A 27,918-nucleotide genomic window follows, 5' to 3' on the forward strand; every position below is an offset into this window, starting at 1 on the left:
TTACAACATTATATTTCAAAGGTATATGTTAAACCGATACTTACAATATCCAGTTTTACCAACAAAATGCTCGACACAATATCACAAACCTCGAAAATTTTGGAGGCCTGCACAGCAGTAATAACCCAAGTAAGACGATTGATGTATGTGCATGTGCAAAGTATCATAGTGTCTAATACAGGGATGCAAATAACCACTCGCCCCGGGCAAGTGGTTCCTGAGTGCGGGCAAGTTTATTATAAAAAACACCAAAGATTATAAAAATCACGATTGGGATATGGGCTAGCAGCTTTCTTTCTTGGGCTAGTAAAATGTTGTTGATTATTTGCATCCCTGGTCTAATACTATATTCGTAATATGACTTATTTCAAATGAACAGGAATGAAGTTGCAAGGAATTGAAAATTTAGCATTTTTTCAAAGATTTGCTTCGGAAAGTGCTTAGATTGTATCACAGCCAATCATGTGTAAATATTTTAAATACGATGTAAAGATAATAATGCTCTTTACAGCAATATATCTCAAATCGTTCCGGAGACATGAAAAATATGTGTAAAGATTGTTATACTGCTTAAAAGGAGGTATTTATCTTAAATTTTTGAAACAATTTCTGCTTTTCTTCCATGTTAAACATTCAGCAACAGTTTCGGAAGTTCTGATTACAAGTTCTCACATCTGCGTAATTTCGACCAGTGTTACGAACTTTACCAATGCTTAGAATATTTCCAGAACGGTTTGAGATATCAAATTGTTTCAATAGGTATCATTTAGTTAGCGTCCTTAATACATATCAGGAAATATTTCAAACTATTTTTATATATTAGTTAATAGTTACGAGGACATGTTTAGGATATTATACATACATACACACACACACACACACACATATATATATATATATATATATATATATATATATATATATATATATATATATATAATGTGTGCTTGTAAGATATAATAAAACCTGCTTGTGTTAGTTACACGAAAAACTGGTAAATTGACATTTGTGATCAACTTGGTAAAAAGCGTAAATGCATTAACGAAGAAAGTGTCGTATCAACTGACCGTATGATTCTACCCCGAGAAAATTGTTATACGCAGTGTGATTCTTAAATAATTGAACATAGTTTAAGATTGTTCTCTGAGTCAAGATAATTTTTTAAAATATTACTATACGATATGTGTTGTAAAGACCGTTAAGAAAGAATAGAATGTAACGAAAAAGAGCTCACGAGGTCAGTGGTTCCCAACCTTTTCTGGCTAAGACACTTTACTGAATGCTCACGACGGGACATCGCGACACATTTACATGAATTTTTATTATTAATATAAAATCTAGTGGTGTAAGAGTATAATTTTCTATAGAGTAGTGTGTCTGTGTAGTACTAAATATTGTTGCAGTCTGGTACAATCTGTCTGAATTTATTTTAACTAAGTATTAAACGCTTCATGGTTTTTAAATTACAAATTCAGTACACATTAGGGTGGAGTCCAAAAAATTTTTTTTTCGAAATTCGATTTTGGATAGGGGGCAAAAGTTGCATCATATCGTAGTACTTTACCATGCAAAATTTCAATTCTCTAAAATAATTTTTAGCCAGGGCGCAATGGGCCTTAAGTTTGATAGAGTTTATAAATGAGTGAAAAGAGCCCAAATTTTTATTTTTTTAAATTCGAATTCGGATATAGGGCAAAAGTTGCATCATATTGTAGCACTTTACCACCGGAAATTTCAATTCTCTAAAATATTCTTTAGCAGGAGTGCAATGGGCCTTAAGTTTGATAGGTTTTATAAATAAATACACGTTTATTGTTCATTTGTATAATTATTAGGCAGCTCTTCGCTTGAAGGAGACTGTAATTTGAAGGTATTATGATATGTTGCCGTGTCCAGGTAGATTTCTAAAGCTATCAAAGTTCATATTCTATGTTACAGGCTACATCAACCCAGAACTCACCACATGGAGGTAGCTACCGTCGAGTTCCATCCCACTTACCCACCAGTATTAGATTGAATGTTTCATAAATTTCATTCACGTCTTCAAGCAAAATACTGCGACTTTATCTGAAAAGTAGTCATGTATTTTCTTAAGTCAAATTTGGAACAAATAAAGAAATCTCTCCTGGCTCACATACTGACGAAGAATCTTCACTAAGTATTTTCACTAATCTTTCCACTGCTTGCGTATAACATGGAAACTCAGGGATAGCAATATTTGTACTTTCTCAGGAACATATTCTCGCAATTTGTCATCTGTGATATGAGTCAGTATTGTCGGTTCTGTTGTTACACCCACTTTAGTTTATCATTTCTGTGTAATTACTAGCCTCGAAGTTTAACACTGGCATTTGGAAGGAACGAGCTTCACGTTTACATTGTTTTCTGGATTGGAGGATTTTATCGGTAGCAAGGATTCGCGTAGCTGATGTGAGGCTAGTCACCAATCATGGCAATAAGAATATTTTCAGAATTCGCATAGAGTGCATTTCTGGAAATTACTTTATTGACAAAAGTCTTGTATGGTTCTTGCAAACATCTCGAAAGTCTTATGGTCAAGAACAAATGTTTAGCTCCGTATTTGGCAAGAGGTTTCAGTTTTATGCTGAACCACACTGGTACATATACTTTTACTACGAATTTAACGAGAGTTTAGAGCTCCTCTGAAGAATTTGGCATTGATATATATAGACGCGAAAGTCTACAAGCCATTGTTAACCAGCGAATATGCGCAAGTTTCCTAGGTTTCTTATCTGCTAGGTTTTTATCACAGCCTCCTCTTACGACAGATTGGCATATTTCATACAAATATCTTTGATCATAACTGAGATGACGCACGTTTAGGTATGTAGGGAGTTCTGAAGAAATCTTTCCGAAGCTGCACACTGGATTTGTCTGACAATTCACCAATAATCTACCAATAGGACCAGACAAAGTACCAGTAGTCACATCATCGATTTCTTTCAGTAAATGATAAAGTAGTAGTTCAATGATGTGCAATAAACGTATGCATCACTGCAAGGGTCTCTCTAAATGGTTTTCGAGCACTAATCATCATCCTTTTGATCCAACATTAGTATTAGTACCATCGCAGCCGATAGCTACCATATCTCATAGGTCCACATTATTTTCTTGTAATTCCCGGCAGATGGAATTAGCAGTATTCTTTGCTAATGCTGAAACGGTCAAAGAAACATGGCTGAGAAATTTATTACCCGGTTCTTCAATGACACAATAATGATCTTTCCTCTTCATATCTCTATGACTTCTGGAGCCGGACATTGCGAGTATTTGGTCTTTCTTCCCATCAAAATAGATGGTACAAGGTTTCTCTTTATTAACAGTCACTTCAGTTCTTACACTTTTACGATTTTTCGCAATCTCTCTTTGTATTTTACTTTTATCAATTATGTTTTGCAGCTGCTCTGGACTTACAATATTAAAATCTTCCAAAACTTCAGTAGCAATAGCTGCAATTTTTCTTCCAGTCACGCCGGCTTTCTCCTTCACTTTTGCTAATGTTGGGAGGAATTTTCTCATTTCTATGCATCTAATCTGTGATTGCTTTCCTGTCTTTAAAAGATACTTCCAACTAAAATCAGGATCTCCTCCAGCTTTAGCGTGTTCTTTATTGCCTTCGTTTTTTGTTTCCAAAGGTGACGAGGAGTCTTAAAGATTCAGTAATGTAACTGGTACTGTTTTGGTTGAAAGTTTGACCGCTAGTTGCTTTTTGGCTTTCCTTTCTTCTCTTTTCTTTGTCCAAGTAACATCAATACCACCGATTACCAATTTTCTAATTATCCTTTGGTCTGATAAAACACTCCGATTCAGGCATTTTGAGTGTCCTGTGCAACGACACACCGTGAAATTTAAACACTTGCAAGCTGCTATATCAAAATGGTTTATTGCCCTGCTTCTTCAATTTTTGTAATTTATTTCTTCTTTCATGCTCCCTCTTGCTGCCAATTTTAAAAATATTTTCAGTTTCCTGTGGTAACTGTTGATCAGTATTGATACACAGCCGAGCGAAACAACAGGAATTGAAACACGTTACCAAATGTCTTCCACCTTTTCTGCTACCTTCGTGGAAACCAAATTCTCTGCTGGTTCTTTACTTCCGCTGCTGACACGTAAATAAATAACATGCCATAACGTCTTCGTAAGTTGGAAGCGTTCTTCAGTCGTGACCTTTGGCACTACGAAACATCTCTTGTGCTCTTGACATATTCTACCTGGTTGATTTTGCCATCTTTCTTCTTTATAGCACAAAACAAAAACACCAGATGTTAGGCTATAATACAGTGGTAGATAATAAAGTCATCAGTAACTACAAAAGCGCAAAACTAATCAAATCACTAACGTAGCAACACGGCCACTAACCAGACACGTGCCCCGAGCACAGGTACAACACACTAATAACAATCGTCAAGCTGCCAAACAGTTGCACAAGACTTTAGCACCTGCACGAGCGCGCGCCCTGATTTCGTTCTGTACCCTCTTATCTCCACCCACCAAACTATTATACTAATGACTTAGTACTGCCAACAAGTTCATTATACCAGAAAAAGACTGTTACTAAATAGCAAAAAAACTTCTTTATGGCAAACTAGCAAATTGCTTATGTTGATCACTTTCGTCTAATTATTCCCAAATTTCAGGGCCATTGCGCCCCCGCTAAAAATAATTTTAGTGAATTAAAAGTTATTGTTGTTATTTACTGTTACAGGATACATCTTTTGCACCCTATCTACACTAAAACTTACAGTCTGCTTCCAGCAAAGATCTGCCAAATAGTTACATAGTAAATGGAAATTGATTTACAAAATCGCAAATTTAAGGCCCCTTGTGCCCCAGCTAAAAATTATTTCAGAGAGCTGAAATTTTCTATGGGAAAGTATTATGATATGATGCAACTTTTGCCCCCTATCCAAATTCGCATTTCGGAAAAAAAAAAAATCGCTCCACCTTAGTACACATACTACAGAACTGCACAATATACCGGTTAGGAAACATTACACTAGATGGCTTAAAGTGTTTGTACAAGCGTGTAATATTATTATGAAAGATGATTTTTCGAGTCAAGAAACTGGAGAAAGAAAAAGTTATATTATCTATCAAGACACTGATAAAGCGAATGTAGAGTTCTCTGGAAAAGTGTTCACTAGATGGCATCATCGACAGCTTTAATAAGTTTATCGGGTTAACAGATGATGGCTCAGCATCCGCTTCATTCTACTTTCGTCGCGAAAATTTTATCTCTTTATATTATAGAAAGCGAGACAGACAGAGAGAGAGAAGGAAATAAGCTGTTAATATTTCGTCCTGCAGTCTGCTTGTTACGGAAGCTACATTTAAACAAAGGCGTGATGAGGTCAAGCATGGGAGCTCCAAAGAGAGTCATAGGAACCTGTCTATTTCACGAGCTTAAACTCGCAATAGCCGCCAGGAACACAGGAAAAGAAATATGCTAGGCACTAAGTAGGATGTAACAAATGAATGAAGACTACAACTTCGGTTAACCAATTTAAGACAGGTGATGGGTTTCTCCAGGATGTACCACGTATGGGACGCTCATACGCCATAGAAAAGAAGACACTCAAGGAGGTTATTAAGGCCGATAATGTCGAAACATATGAAGCATTGAGAGAATCATTCGTTTTATAACGTTTGCTCCATAGGATGGTGAGCATGCGCGCCTTTGGCGCGGGAGACCCGGGTTCGATTCCCGGCGGGAGCTCATGTGGTTCGGATCCCACGTTAATCAGTAGGTCCACGTCTCATATAGCCTCGCTGCTGAACGGGACGTAAAAAACTCAATCAATCAATCAAATCCATAGGATGGTGATCCAGATAGAGCAAACATTATATTATATAGTCGTAAATAGGACGTTTGCTCGAGCGTTGACGATGAAACAAGTTATCCGAAGAAAGCTCCCTTCAACGCCAACTACACATAAGCAAAAATTCTACGTACAACTTTTAGAGACACAAAAGATTCAGCATCATATTTCCGAAAATTAACAAATTACACAAATAATAGGTAAAAAGTAAATTTTGCACCACGTACTCAAATAGACAGCCACGAGGCATAGGAGATGACCTGCACAATCGCAGAAAATACTCGTCAATCGATTCGGAAATTTTAATTATATTGATACTTACATAGCTTTAAACTAGGAGATAACAATTAAGATAATAATATATATAGATGTTTCTTATAATGTGGAAAATAATTCGATTCGACTATGTACAGAACATGATTACACAGTGTCTTGTTGCAGCAGGGTAGAATATGCTGTTACACATTCGTCTCTTCGGCGCCAAGTAAGTTGTCTCCCGCTAAATCTCTTCAGCTCTCGTTGTACGCGTGGGTTTCACACGTTGAGTGACGTAAGAGCGGACAGAGCTGTGATTGGCTGAAGAAGTGCTGATCAAGGTCACTCCACCCACATGCATCCGCTGAGTGAGAGAACACACACACACTCACACATAGAAACGTCGTCTGCTAGTATATGCTAGCCCTTTTAATTAAAAAAAGAGAATTAAACTGCTTGAACTGCATATTGCCAAAATGATGAATAAATGAGTTTATGACAAATGGCACCCGAACAGCTGATAGGTAAAGTTCTGATGAGATACGTTTATCCTAAGAACCCTGGCAACACTGATAGTTTGTGTCTGCGTATGACGAGGACACACTGTATAAAGTTTTGACGTACACATGGGTTGAGTTACAGTTCACAAAAACACTTCACTTCACTTACTGCTGCAATCACGACTATATAAAATGTTTATTCAGTCCATAAATATGTAATATATCGATAAATGCATAGAAATATATTTATTATAGTCCTATGAGTTCAAATGTAAGTTCACTCAATACTTAAAAAAATTGGATATTTAACACATACACTAAAATATTACAAATAATATGAATAAAATGAGAAAACACTTCAAGTAATGAATTAATTTCAACTTTTAGAAACACTTTCATCTTCGCAATTAATTGAACATAAAAAGAAAAATGAATATTGAAATAAATATAGATATATTTTCCAGTTTGAATAACACTTTACTGTTCATTTATAGCACACTGTTTATATTTTTACTATCTCCACATGTCACGCCGTCCAAACTGTTTATTGTCCACAATCCACACCATATTCCAGAACAATGTCCAGTCCATAGGCCATCCTCTTCGTTCATTCTCTTCCGACTGAATGAACACTCGGCGATTAAATCTTCTGCTCCTATCCTCTTCCCATTGGTGGAAGTTCTAGAAGGTCTCTGCAGGCTATAGTCCCTTTTTATAACACTGGACTATTTTCAGAATTCGGCGCCAATATGAAGATGCATGGAATACTGTAACTTATTGCGTATAAACTTATTAACATATAATTTGCATCTTCCTTTCTACCCTTTTTTTTTTTTTTTTTTTTTTTTTTTTGACTTAAAATGTGCTGCACTTGTTTCCGCTACATTCGTATTAAGTGGAGGTGAATAGAATGTGTGTTCTTCCTTGTGTTGTATTCTTCGTGTATGGATATCAAGTGTATGTTCTTACGTGTTACATGTAATTACTATAATAAGGTTAAAATAACATAATTATGGTTAAGAGGAAGTTGATTTGGGATGGGTTAACAAAAGAAATGTAAGTATTTCTTCTTTCATTCTCTTTTTTTAAATCGCTTCACGAGCATAAACCACAACAAGCACGTCCCAATCCTCAACGCCTTCGTGCAACTTTATCAAATAAGTACATGGTACATGATAAATTAATATTGAAATATACCTATATAGGACACGATGCTGAATAAAATATATATATATATATATATATATATATATATATATATAATAAGCCTATAGATATAACCTTAATGATGACTGTTACATGAATACTATAATGAAGAGAGAAATAAACCAATATAAGCTCGAATGATGGAGAATTATATTGAGGCAATGTCAGATGTCTACAGATGCCAACCTATATCCATAGGGATGGTCTGACGACTAAATGAAGAAGAGCCAACCCACAAAAACCATATAAACCTACCCACTATAAGTACGACCACGAAGACACACAGAGATGTGGTTACAAAAACAAGTTATACTAAGGAAACCCCATAGAGTTTTATAGAAGACAAAAAGAAAACGATGCACATGAAATTCATGGCGAAATGTGGTCGTAGGTCTTAAGGTAAAACTTCAATGTTGTTCCAATAACAACAAAAGAAATACTCTAATAAACGTGTATATTACTCTAATATCTCCTAACATATCGTTAAATTCAAACTGACTTCTTCGAAGTGCTAATGGTAATATTTCTCTAATAAACTCAACAACTTTCGCTCATCTAAATAACCATGTCGTATATACCACAAGACATTTTCGTCGACAAAACTAGAATGTACTCTCACTTCTTGATCTTTATTATTGATGCTACACAATTGATCTTCTTTACTTTCCTCTTCTTCTTCGTTCATGTAATCTCCGTTGGCTTCCTTTTCGGCTCTCTCTAAAATGTCACTGAACTGTTCTTCATCTACATGCTTCTTCAGAGTTTCTAGCCATTTATTCCTAGTGGCTGGTGTTGGTCTCCACAGCTTCATTCTAGAAACATTCTGAAATCCGATATATTTGCCACTTTGCGGATCTAATACTTCAAACACATTTTCACCAACTTGTTTCCACAGTAAGTAAGGTCCACGGTACACTTCACACAGTTTGGCTATACGTTTGTCTACCAAGCTACTAATATTATACTGACGTAACAAAACTAAATCACCTTCACACAAAGTTCTTCGAGCTCTCTGATGAACGTTCAACTTTTCGTTTCGTTGCTGAATAATTTTCTTTCGCCGTAAGTCAGCCATTATTAATTTTCCATTCCAATCTATACCTTCTTGCTCATCGACTGTTTCGTTGTTTTTCACAATTCCAAAATGTGACAATGTAAATTCTTCTGGTTTGATGTTAAGATGTAATTCTGCGGGCGCTATTCCCAAACTGGCACTAATAGTATGGTTCAACAACAAACAAGCTTGCACAATATATTCTGGCCATGAGGAATGAGAATCGCGGCACAACACACGCAAAATTCTTTCTAAATCAGCATGAAATCTTTCGATGACATTTCCTTGTGCGTGGTAAGGCGTAGTATAATGTATTTTGATGTTCTTCTTCCCACTTCCATTTCTTTTCCTTCCCTAAAAGTTCATAAAGAGGTTTAGCGATAACAGCATGACCTTTGATTGTTCGCGAATGCCACTGAACAGCACCAAGAAATGAGCGTAACATTTTTAAATTTTTGGGCACTGGTAACTTCTCGATTGCTTCAGCTGATTTCGGATCCTTTCGTATGCCTTCTGAAGATACGTAATAGCCTAAATAGTTAATTTCACTTACACCAAAAATGCACTTCGATAAATTTAGTGTCATGTTCGCATCACTTAACAAACTAAGCACTTCATCTAACTGCTGTAAGAATTCTGGTACGCTTGTACAACCAAGAGCTACATCGTCCATATACCTAATTAATTTCTCTTGTAGCGGTAAAGGGAACACTTTATTCAGGCACAATTGCAATACAGATGATCCATTTTTCACACCGAACACCATGCGTGTGTACTCATATAATGTTCCTTCAAACAAGAAGGCTAAGTATGGCATAGAATCTTCTGTAATTCCACATTGTTGATACGAACTAGTAAAATCAAGAGTACCTAGCACACGTTTTCCACTAAATTTAGCAAAGAAGTCGGACAACTCTTCTACACGCAGAGCTGGATTCTTAATGTGCACATTCAATGCTCTACAATCTGTTACTATTCTCAACGCTCCACTCTTTTTCAATACTACGTGCAACGGTAATAGATGACATGATGAACTAGGTCTAATTACACCCCACTTTAACAATTTTCGGATCTCTTCATGCACTCCTTCCTTATATTTGTGCGGAATATCATAAGGACGAGCAACAATGGGTTCATTTGTATCCACTTCTAATCGGTACTGAAATTTGTTACACAGGCCAGGAAAACGGGCGAACACCTTCCTATGTTTCATTAACAACTGAAATAACTCTTCTTTCTCGTTTTCACTAAACAGCGTAGCGCGTGTAACTGCATCTCTTATTTCATCTACTGTGAAATATAGATCCGGTGGGAAGTCCTCCACTAAGTCACTAGCTTCAATTTTCTCTAAAGGCTCGGCGCACCCACTGCGGAACACATTCACCGTTCTCGCATAAAAATCATTAAGGTCCCTTATCTCGGACAACACAACAATAGGGGCTACCTTGCACTTAATTCCACTTACATTAGCTACAATGACATTTTCACTATTTCTCTGTATTAAAGGCACTTCACCACTAATTCCTTGAAATTCAACACGCAAGTTACTTCGCTTAAAATCAATGACACTGTTTAATTTCTCAAGAAGGTTTGCACCGAGTATTACATCTTCATGCAGTTCTGGTAACACAAGAAATTCAACTGGCACTTCCACATTTTCAATTCGTACCGGTAAAATAACCTTTCCTTTCACGTTCTTTTTCTTTCTTCCTAGAAAATCGCACAAAACGATATGCTCTCCTTTTTGCAAATGCACGTTTGCTACACACTTTGTTACTTCTCGAAAAATATTGTACCGTAATAGGCATAGTTCTGATCCACTATCTAACAGACAAATTTTGGGTTGATCGTTTAACAAAATTTTTACTCTCATTGTATTATGACCTAATTCACATTTGATCACTTCTTCTTCATTATCATTGCTTATATCATCTTCTGCTTGTAAATCTTCCTCGTTGCACATACGTGGAAAAGTAATCCGGTTTACACTACTGAAATCCCTCCCCTTTGCAGCGACCAAGTGGGAGGGCGCTACTAGTTTAAAGGCACAGAACTCTGCGGGTAAAAACCACTTTGTTGGTATGGATATTGACGTTGCTGATTGTTACCGTTATTTACACCAGGACCTCTATTAAATGTTGGAAACCAACTATTATTTTGATTCGGACTACCTGGAGAAGTCGACGCACTACCTTGGTTTTCATTTGCTCTTGCAACTTGCGTTTCATTTCGATTTTCATTTGGACTTGTGTTTTGTCGGCCATTGCCTTGCGACTGATTACCACTGTTTGAGTTGTTATTATTTCGGTTAAAATTACCTCGCCGTCCACGTCTATGAAATTTCCTTTTCCATCCCTGTTTGAAATTCGGACGCGCACTATTATTACTGCTCACTTCACTACCGTGTTCTACTTTTACATTATTCACGCTAACGCCGGCACTACCTTGCTGTTTCTGCTTATTACGCTGATTGTCGTACATATTAGTAATTCCTGACAATCCTTCAATTGACTGCACACTCGCAAGGAACTGATTTATGTTATCAGGCATAGAGCCCATCATAGCTAATTGGTACCGCTTGGGCAGTAGAGTGATGATGTGTGACAACGTAATGGTTGGATTTTCATACTCTTCCAGAGCTTGAATTTGACTAAAGCGCTCTGTTACAAAATCAACAACAGTACTATAACGTTTTGGGTCAAACGGAATAGAACGCAAGTTACGCAGACGTGTGGCTTTCACTAAAGGACTCTCAAATGCATTCTGAAACTCTATCACAAATTCTTGAAAAGTTTGACAATTCGTACCGTGTAAATCGTACCACTTAAGTGCACTGTCTTTAAGAATCAATGGCATGATCGTCAAATATTCACTTTCAGGCACTCCGGCGAACGACATTTCTCTACCGAAATTTTCTAAAAATGCACTTGCACTTTCCTTCATCATATCATCTGAAAATGTAGAGAGTTGCTTAATGTCTGCTAATCGCAATGAACAACGCCTTGCATTCACTTCACTATTTCTTGCACGCTTAATACACGGACTTTCTCTTTCGGTTTTGATTCTTGACACGGTTCTTCTAATTACGTCACTTTCCACCTCTGTATCAGACGCCGTTTGAGACTCACTGCTCGATTTCCTCTCGCGCTTCACACTGTGCACGGAACCTGTGTTTCTTTGCGACATATTACTTCCAGTATCATGGTACTCATTTGCTAATTCTATACGCTGTACACGCTCTGATAATCGCTCCACATCTTGCTTGGTTTGTTCGCTTAATTCACTAGCGCGAAGACATGTTTCAAAACACTGTTGGTTAAATTTACTCTGCTCGTGGCACACTTGAATACACTCTTGCACTGCTATACCGTATTCACCTTGTTTAGTCTCGCACTTCTGAACTCTGCTTTCACGGTACTTGTCGAGACTTTCGACCAAACGCAACCTTTTCTCGTAATCATCCACTTTATTGCAACATTCACTTAATTGACGTTGTTGGTCGTTTACTTGGCGGGTATTTTCTTCAACTGTGCTCCGTACATCGTGCACTGCATCTGCTAATTCACGTACACTTCTACGTATATCCTCACTCGTGTTAAAACACTTTAATTCCACTGCTTCAATTCGTTCTATTAATTCATGCCGCACTGCACTAATACACTTATACACATTGTTAATTTCACCTGACAAATCATCTTTACATTGGGATATGTTTTCACGACACTCGCTACGTAATTCATTGATATCGTCTTGCATTTTCTGTTGGTTTACATTTATCGCCTCAATACTTTCACTCACACGCTTTTGATTATCACTCAATTCGTTTTGGCTTTCTTTAATTTCGTTAATTGATGCACTCAGTTCCCTTTGCATAGATAAGAGAACAGTTCTAAGATCACTCTCAGCCATGATGTTGCAAATATAACAAACTCACTAACACAAATAATTGACTAATTTCTGCAAAAATCTAAGAATGCGAATAATAAAAATATTCTAATTTAGACAGGATTTAGGCTTCAATATGCAAGGATGAATGCACTGGACAAGGATACAATGACACGAATTTCATGTACTTATTGACTCTCTGAGATGGCGGCAAAATTACGCAGCAAGTTTTGAACATCAAGAATACCTAGGCCTATGTTCGTAGACACACAAAACCGAACATTTATACAAAAAGAAAGGTTCCTGCTTCGACACATTTATCCCGGCACCATTTTATAACGTTTACTCCATAGGATAATGATCCAGATAGAGCAAACATTATATTATATAGTCGTAAATAGGACGTTTGCTCGAGCGTTGACGATGAAACAAGTTATCCGAAGAAAGCTCCCTTCAACGCCAACTACACATAAGCAAAAATTCTACGTACAACTTTTAGAGACACAAAAGATTCAGCATCATATTTCCGAAAATTAACAAATTACACAAATAATAGGTAAAAAGTAAATTTTGCACCACGTACTCAAATAGACAGCCACGAGGCATAGGAGATGACCTGCACAATCGCAGAAAATACTCGTCAATCGATTCGGAAATTTTAATTATATTGATACTTACATAGCTTTAAACTAGGAGATAACAATTAAGATAATAATATATATAGATGTTTCTTATATTGTGGAAAATAATTCGATTCGACTATGTACAGAACATGATTACACAGTGTCTTGTTGCAGCAGGGTAGAATATGCTGTTACACATTCGTCTCTTCGGCGCCAAGTAAGTTGTCTCCCGCTAAATCTCTTCAGCTCTCGTTGTACGCGTGGGTTTCACACGTTGAGTGACGTAAGAGCGGACAGAGCTGTGATTGGCTGAAGAAGTGCTGATCAAGGTCACTCCACCCACATGCATCCGCTGAGTGAGAGAACACACACACACTCACACATAGAAACGTCGTCTGCTAGTATGTGCTAGCCCTTTTAATTAAAAAAAGAGAATTAAACTGCTTGAACTGCATATTGCCAAAATGATGAATAAATGAGTTTATGACAGCTTACATCTCCACAGCTTCAAAACTGGCGCATATTGAAACGATGGGTTCCAGATTTGAATACGGCTCAGAAAGCGACATGAATAAATCCTCATCCTTTTCTATTACTCCTGTCTCTTAATAGAAAGGATTATGAACTCATTAAAGCGTTTGATGTCATAAATTATTATGTTATTTTTAGCAAGCTTACAACTAGTGTTGTAAAAAAAAAAAACGTTTTTTTTTCTGTGAAGTTTTTTTTCAATAAAAAACATCGTTCTTTTTCATGTTTTTTTTCAAATGTCTGTTTTTTTTTTTCTGGCAGCTATTATTTATTGATGTATGTTGAAGATTGTTGAAATAATCAATAGAACTTGAGTCGAAGCCCTCGTAACTTACAAATCGTTTGTTTCCTTGTACATATACGAGCAAAATCGTGTGATTATTCCTTTCGGACCCAGATCATTTTTGGCGTTTTCCTACTTTGTCAGTTAGTGACGTATTCCTCAAAAACCATTTACCCTATTGATATGGTTAAAACCTTGTTTTTTAGAAAAGGAATGTGGCTATTTTTTGGTGTACGTTACATTGCAGTGTTGCGAGCGGGTGGGAAATTACTGAGGGAAATGTAGGGGTGAAAATTTACAAAAAATCCCTAACCGAAATTCAAAGTTTTTTGTATCTAGCACCACTGTTGCCGTATGGGTCTAAGTCACCTAAAAAGATTCTTTGGTGCGTTGACAAGGTACAGTGAAAACCTGAAGTCGCTGGCTTCCATTCAAAGAGAGAAAGAAAAAAATCTGTTTCCATACACATGAAATTTTGACACTTTTTACGCCTCAAAAGCAAAAATCAACAGATATGCCGACGCTACCGCTTCTCTAATTATCCTATTTGAAACTTTTTATGGTGTGTTCTGTAGGCTAAAGAGAAGGCTTTCAGGTAGTGGTACATTTGTTCCAACGTAGCGAGCAAGAGGAAAATAATAGAGGGGAAAGGGAAATTTGCCGAATTTTTCACTTAAAATCGGGAATTAATTGTTTTGGCTGGAAACATTGCCATAAAACATACGTAAACTATCTGAAAGTAAACCTTGGTACCCTAAGAATGTATCCTACAAGTATCATTGCGATATCTAACAAAGTAAACATGAAATTTAAAAAAAAAAATCTCATTCTAACTCAGAAATGCACAATTTTCTTACCATTTACAGAACATGGTTTATTATAAGCCACAACTGTACTTCCCCTAATTATTCTACCGAAACTTTTTATGGTGCGCTGTGTCGGCTAAGGACAAGGCTTTCAGACAGTGGTACGTTTGTTCGAATGTAGCCAACAAGAGGGAAATAATAGAGACAAAAAGGGAATTTTTCCAAAATTTCCTCCTAAAATCGGAAATTAAAATTTTCTGTAGTTGGCAACAGTGCTAGCAGACACACACAAACTATCTTAAAAGAAGCTTTGGTATCCCTATTATATACCCTACAAGTATTGTGACGATATCTAATAAAGTAAGCAGATCATTAAAAAATATTTCAGTCTACGTAAAAAAATCAATTATCTTTCCACTTAGAGAACAAGGTCTACTGTAAACCTCAACTGTGCTTCCCCTAGAGACCTGCACGGGCCGAATTTTTCGGCCCGAGCCCAATCCGGCCCGAACGTACGTAGGCCCGGCCCAGCCCGGGTCCGAAAAGTTTTGGAAATTTTCGGCCCGAGCCCGGCCCGGCCCGATAGGTTTTTTAAAATTCTTGGCCCAAGCCCGGCCCAGGTCCGATAAATTTTAAAAGTTTTGGCCTGACCCCGGCCCGATAAATTTTTAAAAAAATTAGCTCGAGCCCCAATCTTTCTCAAAATTTAGTACTAAATTTGACCTAACCCTCAGAAACATTTTCTAAACTCTGGTTCACAACCTGACGCTTGCCTCCCGAATGGTACCATTGCCTCCTAGAACTTTGCCTGTCATCGAGAGAACAAAAACTCCATTCCCTGTAACAAAAATCTAACTTAATTGATTTTTAGCATAAAGTGAAGATGGCAATATTGTTTAGCGACAGCCAAAACATTCCCACCCCTTCTTGTTATATTTTGAGTTCAGTGAAGGTAAAGGTCAGAGCTCAATTTACCGCATAATGCCTGCAATTCTCTATAGTGAAAGTGGAGCTGCTAAGCAACACAAACTGTAAATAGCTATTGCATCCTTTCTAACATTTTTCACGGACACACTTCTTCAACGTTTGGCTTTATTCCAATTATCGTTTAACGAAAGTCAATAATTATTAAAGAATTGCAAGTGATCGGCCCCAGCCCGGCCTGACCTGAAGAGAAATCAGTGTCGGCCAGTCCAAGCCCGGCCCGGCCCAAAGAAATAACAGTGTCGGCCCGCCCAAGCCCGGCCCGGTCCCAAGAAATAGCAGAGTCGGCCCGCCCAAGCCCGGCCCGTGCAGGTCTCTAGCTTCCCCTAACTATCGTATTGAAACTTTCTATTGTGCGTTGTGAAGGGCAAAGACAAGACTTTCAGATACTGGTACTTTTGTTCCTATGTAGTCAACAAGAGGGATATAACAGACAAAACACGTAATTTTCCCCTAACATCTTGAATTAAAATTTTCCGTAGCTGGCAACACTGCTACCAGACAGACGAAAACTATCTTAAAATAATCACTGGTACATTACTAATATATCCTACAAGTATCATGGCGATATATTAAGAAACAATGCTTTTAATTACCAAAAATATATTTCGATAAACAGAAAAGTAGGGAAAATCAAGAGTTAGAACCTAAATCCGAATTTTTTGTGCGTCCCCTAATTACTCCACTGTAACGATATGTACCCGAGTTTGTTCAGTAAGAACAAATGCTCGACTGGCGTAAGTTGACTTGCATTGGGACGTATAGGTAGGTTTATAAAAAAAAATTCGAATTTTTTGCCCAAATTTAAGGAGATTTTAATTTCCGTAGTTGGCAACACTGCGTGCAAGCTCATCCAATTGATGTCAACAATTAGGTATCCATCCGACGTATCTACCTGACAAGTCTTAAGGAGGTCTCTCTACAACGAATGAAGCTACAGGGGAAAAGTAATAAAGAAAATTCGAAAATTCTTGAATTTTTGACGTGAAATTTGAGAAGGAAATTCGACACACAGAAGAAGAAGAAACTAAAATGATAAACTATGGACCAACCATATTTGGCAAAAAAATATATACCGATATCTTAATTAGTGACCATACAGGAGCGGATTAAAAAAGTGACACACGCGTATGTGCCACTTTGGCCATGTGGGTCCGAAAGGGTTACGAGTGTACATTTAATTACATTTTTTTGACTACTAACTTGTGTTGTAGTAATTATAGTCTTGACTAATAATAATATCGTTGTTGTAAACAATCATAATCTCTCCTTTTTACATCTTAGTTCCAATACTGATGCTGAGAAATGCAGGGTGTTTCAAAATGAATATCGGGGAATTAAGTCTTCGTAGTACTTATTACATTTTACGCACAATTATAAACAATACATCAAATAAAAGAACACGTCAAACAGTTTTTGCTTCAAGTGTTCGATGTGAGCTTCATTCGTCACATGGTACACATTGAGTCAATAGGCGAGAAAGGCCCATAAACTTTCCGCCATATGGCACAAAACATTCAATTCATACAGACGGTTGCACTGTAACTACAGAGTCAGTCTTTGCAAAATTAAAACACACAAAGCTTTCTGGTCTCTAGTCTCCATCTTTACTATTTGTTCTTTCTAACGGCAGACAGAGGAAACAATGCATGGCATGCGTGTGTTCAAAACTGTTTGAGTTATTCTTTCATTTGATAATGCTTATAATTGTAAGTTAATTGTAATAGATACTACAAAGTTTCAAAACCCTAATATTCATTTTGAAACACCCTGCATTACTTCAAATTATGTCATTCTATATTCATGTCTTGTATGTACACTCATGTCCAAAATTATTGTTCCATGTCTATAAATATGTTGTTCTAGGAATATAATTTGATAACGAATCCGCCTGGTATTTCTTATAATGTTAGTGTGTGTATAATCGACAAAGACATGTATGTGGAAAATTTCATGTCAAATCAGCAGTAAATAAGAACAATAAAACGAAAATGAAACTTTTTTGTCGATTTAACAACATTTTCTTTTACTCTTTCTCATTTTCGTATTTATAATTCTTTTCCTTTGAAATTTACCATAAATATACATTTTCAGATTATACACACAGCATCAGTATTAAAAGTATCCTGCAAAATCCTTATCAAATTATATTCTTACAAGAAGACAGTTATAGATATGCGACAATCATTTTGGACATGAGTATACATATCATCGGGCCTGCCCTAGGCAATTTGTCGCCCGCGCAATGATGTAATTTGCCGCCTCCCTCTTTCTCCAGAAAGAACAAATCTTAAAAGTCACGATTTTAAGTATGCTACTCCAGCATGAACAACGAAAGGGAAGGAAACTACACCCGCACTCAGAAAGGCTTATATACTTACTACAAATACAATATTGTTGTGTCTGTTTTTTTTCTTTAAATATTAATCTATTATGTTAGTGAAAAATAAAGCAAATACATCTGAAAGATGGTAATCCATTTTATAGAATTCAATATCAAGTTTCAATCTCAACATATCAGTTTGCAATTATAGTGCAACTAGCTCTTTTACCTTTATTTCTTGATTTTCCTTCTACATCTGTTATTTTTTTTTAAAAGTGTTTCCACCTTCAATGATAAGGATCCTATTTGCGACAAAGACAAGAGAAGCTCTGCTAACTAACTAAAGGGGGCAGGCATTCGAGAATTGAGTTCCTGTATTTGACAACAATCAAGCAGTTTATTCTGGGATTTATTTTACCATTTGCTTTAGCACTGATCATGAGACTTAAACTAATGAGACCTAAACATAATTTATGAATGTAGTATTCAAATAGAAGGTCAGCTTAGTAAATTTAGCTACCATGATCATGAAGTCTGTCTCCAACAAGAAATATTTATTTTAAATAAAATACTTATGACAGATATTGCAGCCCCGTGGAAATGCACGCGTTGCACATGTGATGGAGCCAGCAAAGCATATCATATATCAAGTCGACAAATTATTTATATATGATATTCAGAAAAATATTAGTAGGCAAATTAGTTTTAGTTTTTACCTTTAGACAAGTTATTTGCGTTTTATACTGTTCGTTATATTATTTTCGTACTTATTAAAGGCCTACTTTCACGAAAAAAAAAACAAAAAACAAAAAACAAATGTTCATTTCTACTTTTATTTCTTCGTTGATATTGGTGAAACAATACAGAAACCCGGATTCTTAGTAGGTACACTACTCATATAAATTGTAAAATATTTGTACCGCATCAATTTCTAGTGTTTAATTTATGTTGCATTTTATGGTAATTACACCTACATAAAAATACTTCAGACTTAAATGACGTAAGATACATTACAAATGACTATTTGAAAAAAAACGAAATTTAGAAAAAAAACGAGAGGCAATGTTTTTTTTTCTAAAAAAACGTACATTTCTGAAAAAAACGAACGGTTTTTTTTTCTGTTTACAACACTACTTACAACTCACAATTTTTCATCCCTACTTAAATTTCTGACGTCATATCTCCGAAAATGCAGACATCATGTATGCTACAGAAATGTCCTGACTTCTCAATTTCTAGCCTATTCAGACGTTCCCAAAGGTTCAAAATTAGAACGTTTGCTGTTTTTGTTACATATTAATGATTCGCCTGGTCCAATAAAGTCACAAAAGCTTTTATGTGCAGAATATTTAAAATTTTACCCTGCTATGCGTTCAGAGAACTGCATCAGTTTGAAAAATAACATAATTGGCAAAATTACAAACTACGTTAAATACTGAGAAGTACAGTGTAATGTTTTTAAGTCTATTTGGAATTTCATTATCGTATAAATAGCATACAACTGCAAAGAGTTGACCATATAACTGATGTTGGTGTGTCAACAAGATAAAACTCTCGTTCGATACCCATCTGAATCGGATCGTAAATGAGGCTTCTCGAGTTTGTAATGAGACTGGGAAGTGAGTTTAAGATCACTAATGTGTGTAAAATTCTGTATAATGCGTATGTACGTTCCATTACTTATACGCATTGATATAATTTGAAACACTAGTGTACAGAAATAAAATTTATACATAATTAAACAAACTTACACATAATGAGATGAATTAATCAACATTGCTACCAGATCTCCTATCCTATCCCGAACAGGAAAATATGCTCGCAGTTATAGACATTTCATGAAGTATTACAAAGTGCAAATTAATTGGGTATATGGCCTATTAGAAGAATGTGGACTTCGCATAATACTGTCCAAATAAGAAGTCTTACAACAGATATATTTGATGCGCATTTAAAACAATATTTTGAACATATAATTTAGGATATAAAAGAGATTTTGCAACTTCGCACGTACTATATATTACTGAACACTATCAATAGATATACATCTGTTGTGTTCAGTTTACTATAAAATAAAAATAAGATTATTTTCTGAACAAAATGCTGATGTGCGATGGAAAGTGGATTCTTGATGATACATCATGGCGCCACAGCCGCTACTACATCAACAGAAATTATAGTGCATCGTGAACTGTTGACACCTTGCCACACGATCAGTGTAACTGCATGCTAGCAGCAGCTGGAACCTGGCATAAAGAACTGAAGACCATGGAGCGAATGTTTCTGAATCGCAGATGTTATTCTCTTTTCGGACAACGCGAAGCCGTAATATTACATGTCACATCATTATCAGATTTGATTGGTAAATGTAATATATTTTGGCATTGCACCATTGGACTACTATTCCATTTGTTAGATAACCATCTGTGGGAACGACGGTTCTCATTCTTGTCGAGGTAATCTACACACTAAACGACTTTTTTGATTCTGATTTTAAGAATGCCAGGTTTGTTTTACGTATTCTGTCACATGTCTTGTGATTGGATTCGTAACACTGTTTCTACAAGTAATCATGTGTTGTTTTTTTGGTTGGTAAAGTGATAAAATTGTACTTCTTTTCAAATCAAAGATGAGAATGCTATGAGATTTAATGGAGAACAGTACCTCAGTATGGTTGCCAGTACTTTTGTTGTTGCATTTGAATGGAACTAACATGAAACGGAAGTGATTTCAACAAGATGGTGCAACCTGTCACGAGACGATTATCTTGCTGTGTGAGAAATTCCCGGACTGAGTCCTGTTTTCAATTGATGACCAGAACTGACCAGCTAAGCCAGTGACCATACCCCTTGTTACGACTTCCTATTGGGGCTTCTGAAATCTCAAAAATCTACTCGACAAATATACCCGGAACAGTACGAGAACTCAAGGAGAAAATTGAACGTGTAATCATTCACATCAATGAACAATAATGTGCAAAAGCAATTATAAATTTAATCTTGAGAGCGAAGTCCTGCAAAGCAAGTCGTTGGGGAAATATAAAGATTATAAACTGATGTAATCTTTACTCGTTGTGATGATGTAAAAATATGTGAATATACAGTATTCTGTTGAACATATTAAATCTGACGCATTTAATTGGACACCCTTTGCCACTGCAGAACTCATAGTCTGCCCAAGCATTGGAAGGGGACTAATTCTGATTTTCCTAGTATATCTTTCTGTAATCGCCATTCTTTTGTAGAGTCAAAATCCGACAGAACATTTTGAATGCCACACAGAAAAGCGTATTTAACCCAATAGGAAAGGAATTATTTTATAGACCTGTTACAAACTAGTGGAATATATCAAGCCATTTGTACATATGATGAATCTTGTCATAGTAACAAAAGCGAAAGAACACATTAGAAGTAATAGTAATGAGCTTGTCGTCTCAGGACTTAAGCAACGTGACATAAAGAAAATAAAAAATTTTACAAGAATCAGACAGTAACATTGATAGAAAACAATGTGGATTGTATATTTATACATACAAATTATTGAAATAAAATCCCCAGAAGTAAATTTGAACTCGTGAAGAAGTATTAGTACACACTATCAGATTTATATGGAAAATTCTGTGTGATACATTAGCACCTACAGTAAGTTTAGTGGCCCTAAAAAGTGAACTGGCGCGCAAAAGACATAGTACGGATTTACAGGAGGGTTTGGCTGTAGATTTTTTTTCTTTATAATTACCATGTAGAGATAATTATTCTTTATTTCAAAATTTATTTTATTGTTCCCAATATTTTGAATCACTTTTTTAATCCTTGTGCTTAGAGACAGAACCCAAAATGTTCTAAAACGGCGTAGAATTAAACATATATTTGAATAGTGAATCTGAGAGTTCTCAATATGATAATAAGAAAGTTAATCTTACAAATAGATTCCACTACACTTAATTTACCTTTGTTTTTCTTTTCTTTTATTAGCGTTCCTGTCGGGAACAGCACTGAATTCAGTTTTACATCATCTATCGACAGGGTGCTTGATGACCAAACCTCTGACACAGTATCTGTGACCTCAGATACAAGTTCTGTGTCCAGCCAAAGCAGTTCCTCATGGCAACAGGCGAGAGAGGTTGCTGGGACTTTTAGCAGAAAGGTTCGCTTTGGTAGTCTACGGAAACGTAAACCTGTGTGAATTGGTTGTCAAATATTTGTATGTATGTGATGTGTATAATTCTAACCAAAAGTCTTGTTCTGGTAACTTGCAATGCCACCAGGGTAATACTTTTGATAGTACACTGTCTCTTTATGTACTATATATATGTGTGTGTGTGCTAATGTGTAAATTGTAATTAGAGTAGTGAACTAGCAAAGAACACTTCCCAACTGTAAAAAGGGATATAGGAAACTTTTAAAACAAACTTAGCAGAGCCTTTGAGGAGGTAACTTTTTCCAAATTGCAGCTGCTAATGCGTAACAGTGACAAGATTACGCCAGAGCAAAAATAAATAAATAAATAAATTTAAAAAAAAATAAAGTTGTGAATCTTGACAATGATACAATTTAAAGATCTTCAAATGGACAGAAGAAATCCATGCAAAACTTCATCAATAATGCATACTATGCTGGTTATCCACATGCGTCACCATCAGTGTCATAAGTAAAGCAGTATTTTCAACTTTATATAGAAACGTATGTCGAGTTATTACGTACTCAGAATGTCGGTATAATGGTAAACAAAACATAGGTCTCACACAAAAAGCGTTTTACTGCCTTTGAAACAAACAGGATGAGATGAATTACGTAAGACTTGAGTCGCAGATGGCAAAAGCTGATTGGTCTTGATGAGTATTTCCAAAGAGGATTGCTCTAACATTTCAGTAGCAGTAAATGCGGTCTGACGAAACAACATTTTCAGGATACAAAATTGTTTTCCAGTAGTTTTGGAGATATAAGTTCTGTTCTGTTGAGGGAAGTCACATCGGTAAAAATTACAATTTTATCACTCCAAGGCAACGGAAGAAAATGCATCTAATGTCCTAATTTTTATAAATAGAAGAGTTAGGGCATTAGGTAAGTTTCCGTCCTTGAGCTTGCAACTTCCTCGAAGAGCCGTCACTGGAGACAATCATTCCAAATTAACTTATACGTTATATCAAGCTGCTCCAAAGGAGCCGCGATGGTACGTGGAGTCCGTGTTTCCATCCCAGCTCGCGTCAAGTATGCTTTGGGATAATCAAACACCATGTACATGTTTTATTTATTTTTTTGTCCGGTTCTTCGGTTTTCTCGCACTTTATTTTTCCATCATCATCCATCTAATCACAGTCTCTCTTAATCCTGGAGCATAATCATGGGATGTTAGATCTATGTATCAGTGATTACAGAAAATATTCACCAGAGAATTACAGCGAAAAAAAGACAGTAAAGCAACTCATTAATATCGACTGGTTATTGCCATTTGAAAACACGTAAATTTCTGCCGAGTTGGCAACATTGCATTGCTTGTTATGGTGGTTGTAACATTAGTGAATAACCCGTTGAGTACATATCAAAATTCCTCGTTCGTTTTATGTACGCATGTGAAAGGTACTCGGATTTATCTCAGAATTTTACCATTGTCTGAATTTACGACCTTAAATCTTTATTGCACCATAACAGTTGTTTTTGGTCATTAGCAGCCAGACATGTGGAAATAATTACAAACCTTTAACGTGTCCACTAAATCCACCTGTTAGCCTGTCTAAACTCGTTCCAAAGTTGGGAAGCATTCGTTGTAAGACAGATTTAAGTCAGAGTAGTCGTTCTTACATTTTTTTGTAATACTGTGAAGAATATGAGACAATCATTGTGAATGTCTATGTATTTGTATAATAATACTAAAAAAGAAAAATTTACATTCTAGTTACCATTTTGCATAAATTTATTTCTAACAAATGAATAACTATAGTGCCTTAGATAAACTGTAATTGTGTATTTGTACAGTTTTCAGTATACGTTATGCATACTTACAGAAATATCTGTGCGTAGTAGTCGATTTCATAGTTACAAACAAGTGATTGTGAATAATTGTAAGGAATATTGTTTATTCTTCCTTTTTCCTTTGTGCACTTACGTAATAATATTCTGTATTTCTGATGCAACTAAAGTCTTTGGTTGTACTGAAGTTGAAGGAAAATATTTATTATAATAGTTTTCTGTTGTACCATACGAAATAATGTCTACTGTAGATTATGCATTACTAATTCTATGTATTCTTCTCTCAAGCATAATATTCAGTTGCTGTTTCATAGTCGGTTGATCTTATGTCACTAACATCTATATACAGGAAACCTCGATATTGCGGTTTATAATTTGAAACCAATATTGTAATTGTTAAGTTTCAAATTCGAATTATCATGGTTCTGAAATGTATCCCGCTGTATAGTGTATTTCAAAACAACACCAACAACAATGTTTGGGAGGTGATTTCTAATACCAAGATAAGACATAAAGTATAGACCAACCTGGGTGCAGAAATCCGTCATTTAGAAGTTACAGGCTGCCGGAAACGTGAAAAAATGAATAAAGGTCATAGCTCCAATACTGTGGGTCTTACCGTAGTCAGGTCAAGACCACTGAGGAACTAGTATGTGCCCTATGCAAATATCCATGTTTGTCTCCTGTGGTACTTTCGCAACAATTTTTATAGAGGTAGTTGGTGAGTACTTCAAATTATATGCCGTAGCCAAACTGGCTCTATAAAAATTGTGGCGTGAGTACCGCAAGATTCTGAAACATGTACTTTTGGATAGCGAACATATTAGTTACTACATGAAGTCTTGACCTGACTGCAGTAAGAGCCATAGTATTGGAGCTATGGACTTTTAAACTTCATTTTTTCATGTTTTCGGGAATTTATAACTCCGAAATAACAAATTTCTGCACCGAGATTGGTCTATACCTTTTTCTTATCTTGGTATCAGGAATCACCTCCTAAACGTTATTGGTGTTGTTTTGAAACACCCTATATATCGAAGCAGAATTATATTTAGTTCGTCTATTCATTCTCGCTTTGTTTCTTTCATACTCCATCTTTGCCTCAGATACGTGCCGATATTTATTTCTTGTTATATACTCCTTATATACAGGGTAAGTCGATTATCTTAATATTCCCTTGTAACTCTCTCATATAGCCTCGCTGCTGAAAGGGACGTTAAACTCCCTTGTAACTCTTAAATTAAAGGACAGAAAACTCTGGAATTTTGTACTATGCAAATATCGGCAGGGGGCACTGGCATACCATGTGAGACCATAAAGTTGTAATTTTTCAAATGACACTACGCCAGGTTATCACATATTTTAAATCTACTTGTAACATGAAAACATACAAATTACGTTTGTCATGCAGTGTTGCAAACTAAGGATGCTACAGTATGACAAACATCGAAAACCAACCAATCTTTGGAGGATTTAACAACAGTAATAACGCAGATGGGCTGCGTAATGCACATCCAAAGTACCGTAATACCAAATATTACGATTTCGAACAACTAGAAACTGTGTTGCAAGGAATTGAAAATTTGACTTTTTTCAAATGACTTTATTTCGAAAAAATGTTTAGACAAGTATCAATCCAATTATGTACATGATTTACAATGAACATAAAGATTATATTGCCGTTTACAGCAATTGAATATCTCAAACCATTCAGGAGATATGAAAAATAGTGAAGATTGATATATTGCTTAAAATGGTATATTTGTGAGAACTTTTTAAAACAATTTTTCTTTTACTTCATAATATTACAACAATACATTTTTTCGTAACTTACGCAGTTTTTCGAAATAAAGGCTTTTGAAAAAAAGATAAATTTTCAATATCTTGTAACTTCGTTCGGATTTATTGAAAATCCGTCATATCATGATCATAGTATTTGACACTAAGATATTTTGAATGTGCATTTCCTCGTCTGTTTCATTTGCGTTATTACTGCTGTAGAGGCCACCAAAATTTGGATGTTTGTAATACTGTAGTGTCATTACAGGGTGTCTACTAAAGTTTCAAAATGAAATTTCGTGACTTTTTCTTTTCCAAACCATAAAATTTAGTAAAATTCTCAAGAGTGAATTTCGGTGGGAATTGGGCTGAATTTTCATGTATGTGATAGAAGCGTGCTTTGCTTGCGATTTGGTAGCGTCTAAAGCTGACCATAGACATTTTTGGTGGTGAATTTTAACGTTTTATAAAACGAAATTTTCCAGTCTATACTTATATTTGTACAGATTTTTAAAAATCGTGACCCAAAAGCTAAATTTCGTGACGTTTTCTTGACTTTCATGACCGTTTTCTGATTTCGTGACTTTTTCATGGCTTTCGTGACAGATAGACACCCTGCATTAGTTTGCAACACTACATAATAAACGTAAGATTGAAGTTTCTGGTTTAAGATGTAAGTTTGAAATATATAGGGTGCCTCAAAAGTCCCTTACATAAGGTAACTGTTATTATCAAAGTTACAACAAAATGTAAGTGGGAAAACTGTCTCCAAATATGATGTTTTCAATCTAAAGTGAAGAAATTTTTTTTAAATCGGACTAGCCGTTTTGACTGTACACTCTTTATGCGCCCAATGTTAAATGAAAATGCAATGTTGCCATTTATCAGGAGTTGAATAAATTTTGTAAGAGTATGTTGAATGGAGACATGGTTGAAATAGGGGATGGCCATCGTCACAGCGTAAAAGACCGTAACTTCTTGAATTATGTTGTGGGTCCAGGTGAATTGCAACGTTGCATTTTCATTTAAATTGGCCGCATAAAGAGTGTACAGCCGAAACGGCTCGTCCGATTTTAAAAATTCCTTCACTTTAGATTGAAAACATCATATTTGGTGACAGTTTTCCCTCTTACATTTTGTTGTAACTCTGATAATAACAGAGTTACCGTATGTCAAGGGACTTTTGAGATACCCTATATAATAAACTGACGTAGTGCCATTTGAAAATATAACTTTGTTTGGTTGGGAACACTGTTAATCTTGTAGTATCCCAGAGATACCAAACAATGTCCCCCTGCCGTATTTGCACAGTATAAAATTTAACCGTTTATTGTCCGTTAGTGTAAAAATTTCAAGGGGATATGAAGATAAACGGTCCACCGTGTATTAATAAGGATTAAAATGTAATTTTCTTTCCCTAAATAGACCTTCATTTTTATTTAACACATTAAATATTACTTTTTTCCCTCGTAAATAACATTTAATTCTTAGATTGGAAACATCCTTGGCAGAATCCGTTTTACACATATTATTAATCCAGATTATTGCAGCACTTTTCTTTGCAACAATAACCGCAATAATTGAGGTATTCCTGTAATAAAATGTACACCGTCATTTACAGTCTTGTAAGTTCTTATATTTTGAACTAAATAAAATATCTTATCGTATGACATTCTGCTATTACTGATTAATTTACCAAAATTTCGTAGCTTATTTCATTGGGGCATTCAAGAATTATGATACATGAATGTAAGTGAAGTGAGGGTATACTCTACACTTGGTCAACTGATGGGACCGTTGGCACAAGGTTGTTGCAGATATTTTACAAAATGACTTTAGTCAAGGAATTGACCATTATAACGATGATCGAATTCCTATTA

General features: G+C 35.8%; 1 protein-coding gene across 5 annotated transcripts in view; it reads left to right on the forward strand.

Annotated features, from left to right (window-relative positions):
• The window catches only part of sti (citron rho-interacting kinase sticky), a 247,607-nt gene that overhangs the window by 178,576 nt on the left and 41,113 nt on the right, over positions 1–27,918 (forward strand). For 4 of the 5 annotated variants that reach the window (XM_081756122.1, XM_081756119.1, XM_081756118.1 and 1 more), the window contains exon 37: positions 22,265–22,436. In XM_081756122.1, coding sequence (XP_081612248.1) covers positions 22,265–22,436 — 172 coding nt within the window. Of the gene's footprint in view, positions 1–22,264; positions 27,709–27,918 lie in introns of those variants that run through there. The other variant, XM_081756120.1, reaches the window with a different exon arrangement.

Source organism: Thermobia domestica, chromosome 4 (assembly GCF_964235325.1).
Source record: "Thermobia domestica chromosome 4, izTheDome1.hap1.1, whole genome shotgun sequence".
Classification (NCBI taxonomy): Eukaryota; Metazoa; Arthropoda; class Insecta; order Zygentoma; family Lepismatidae; genus Thermobia; species Thermobia domestica.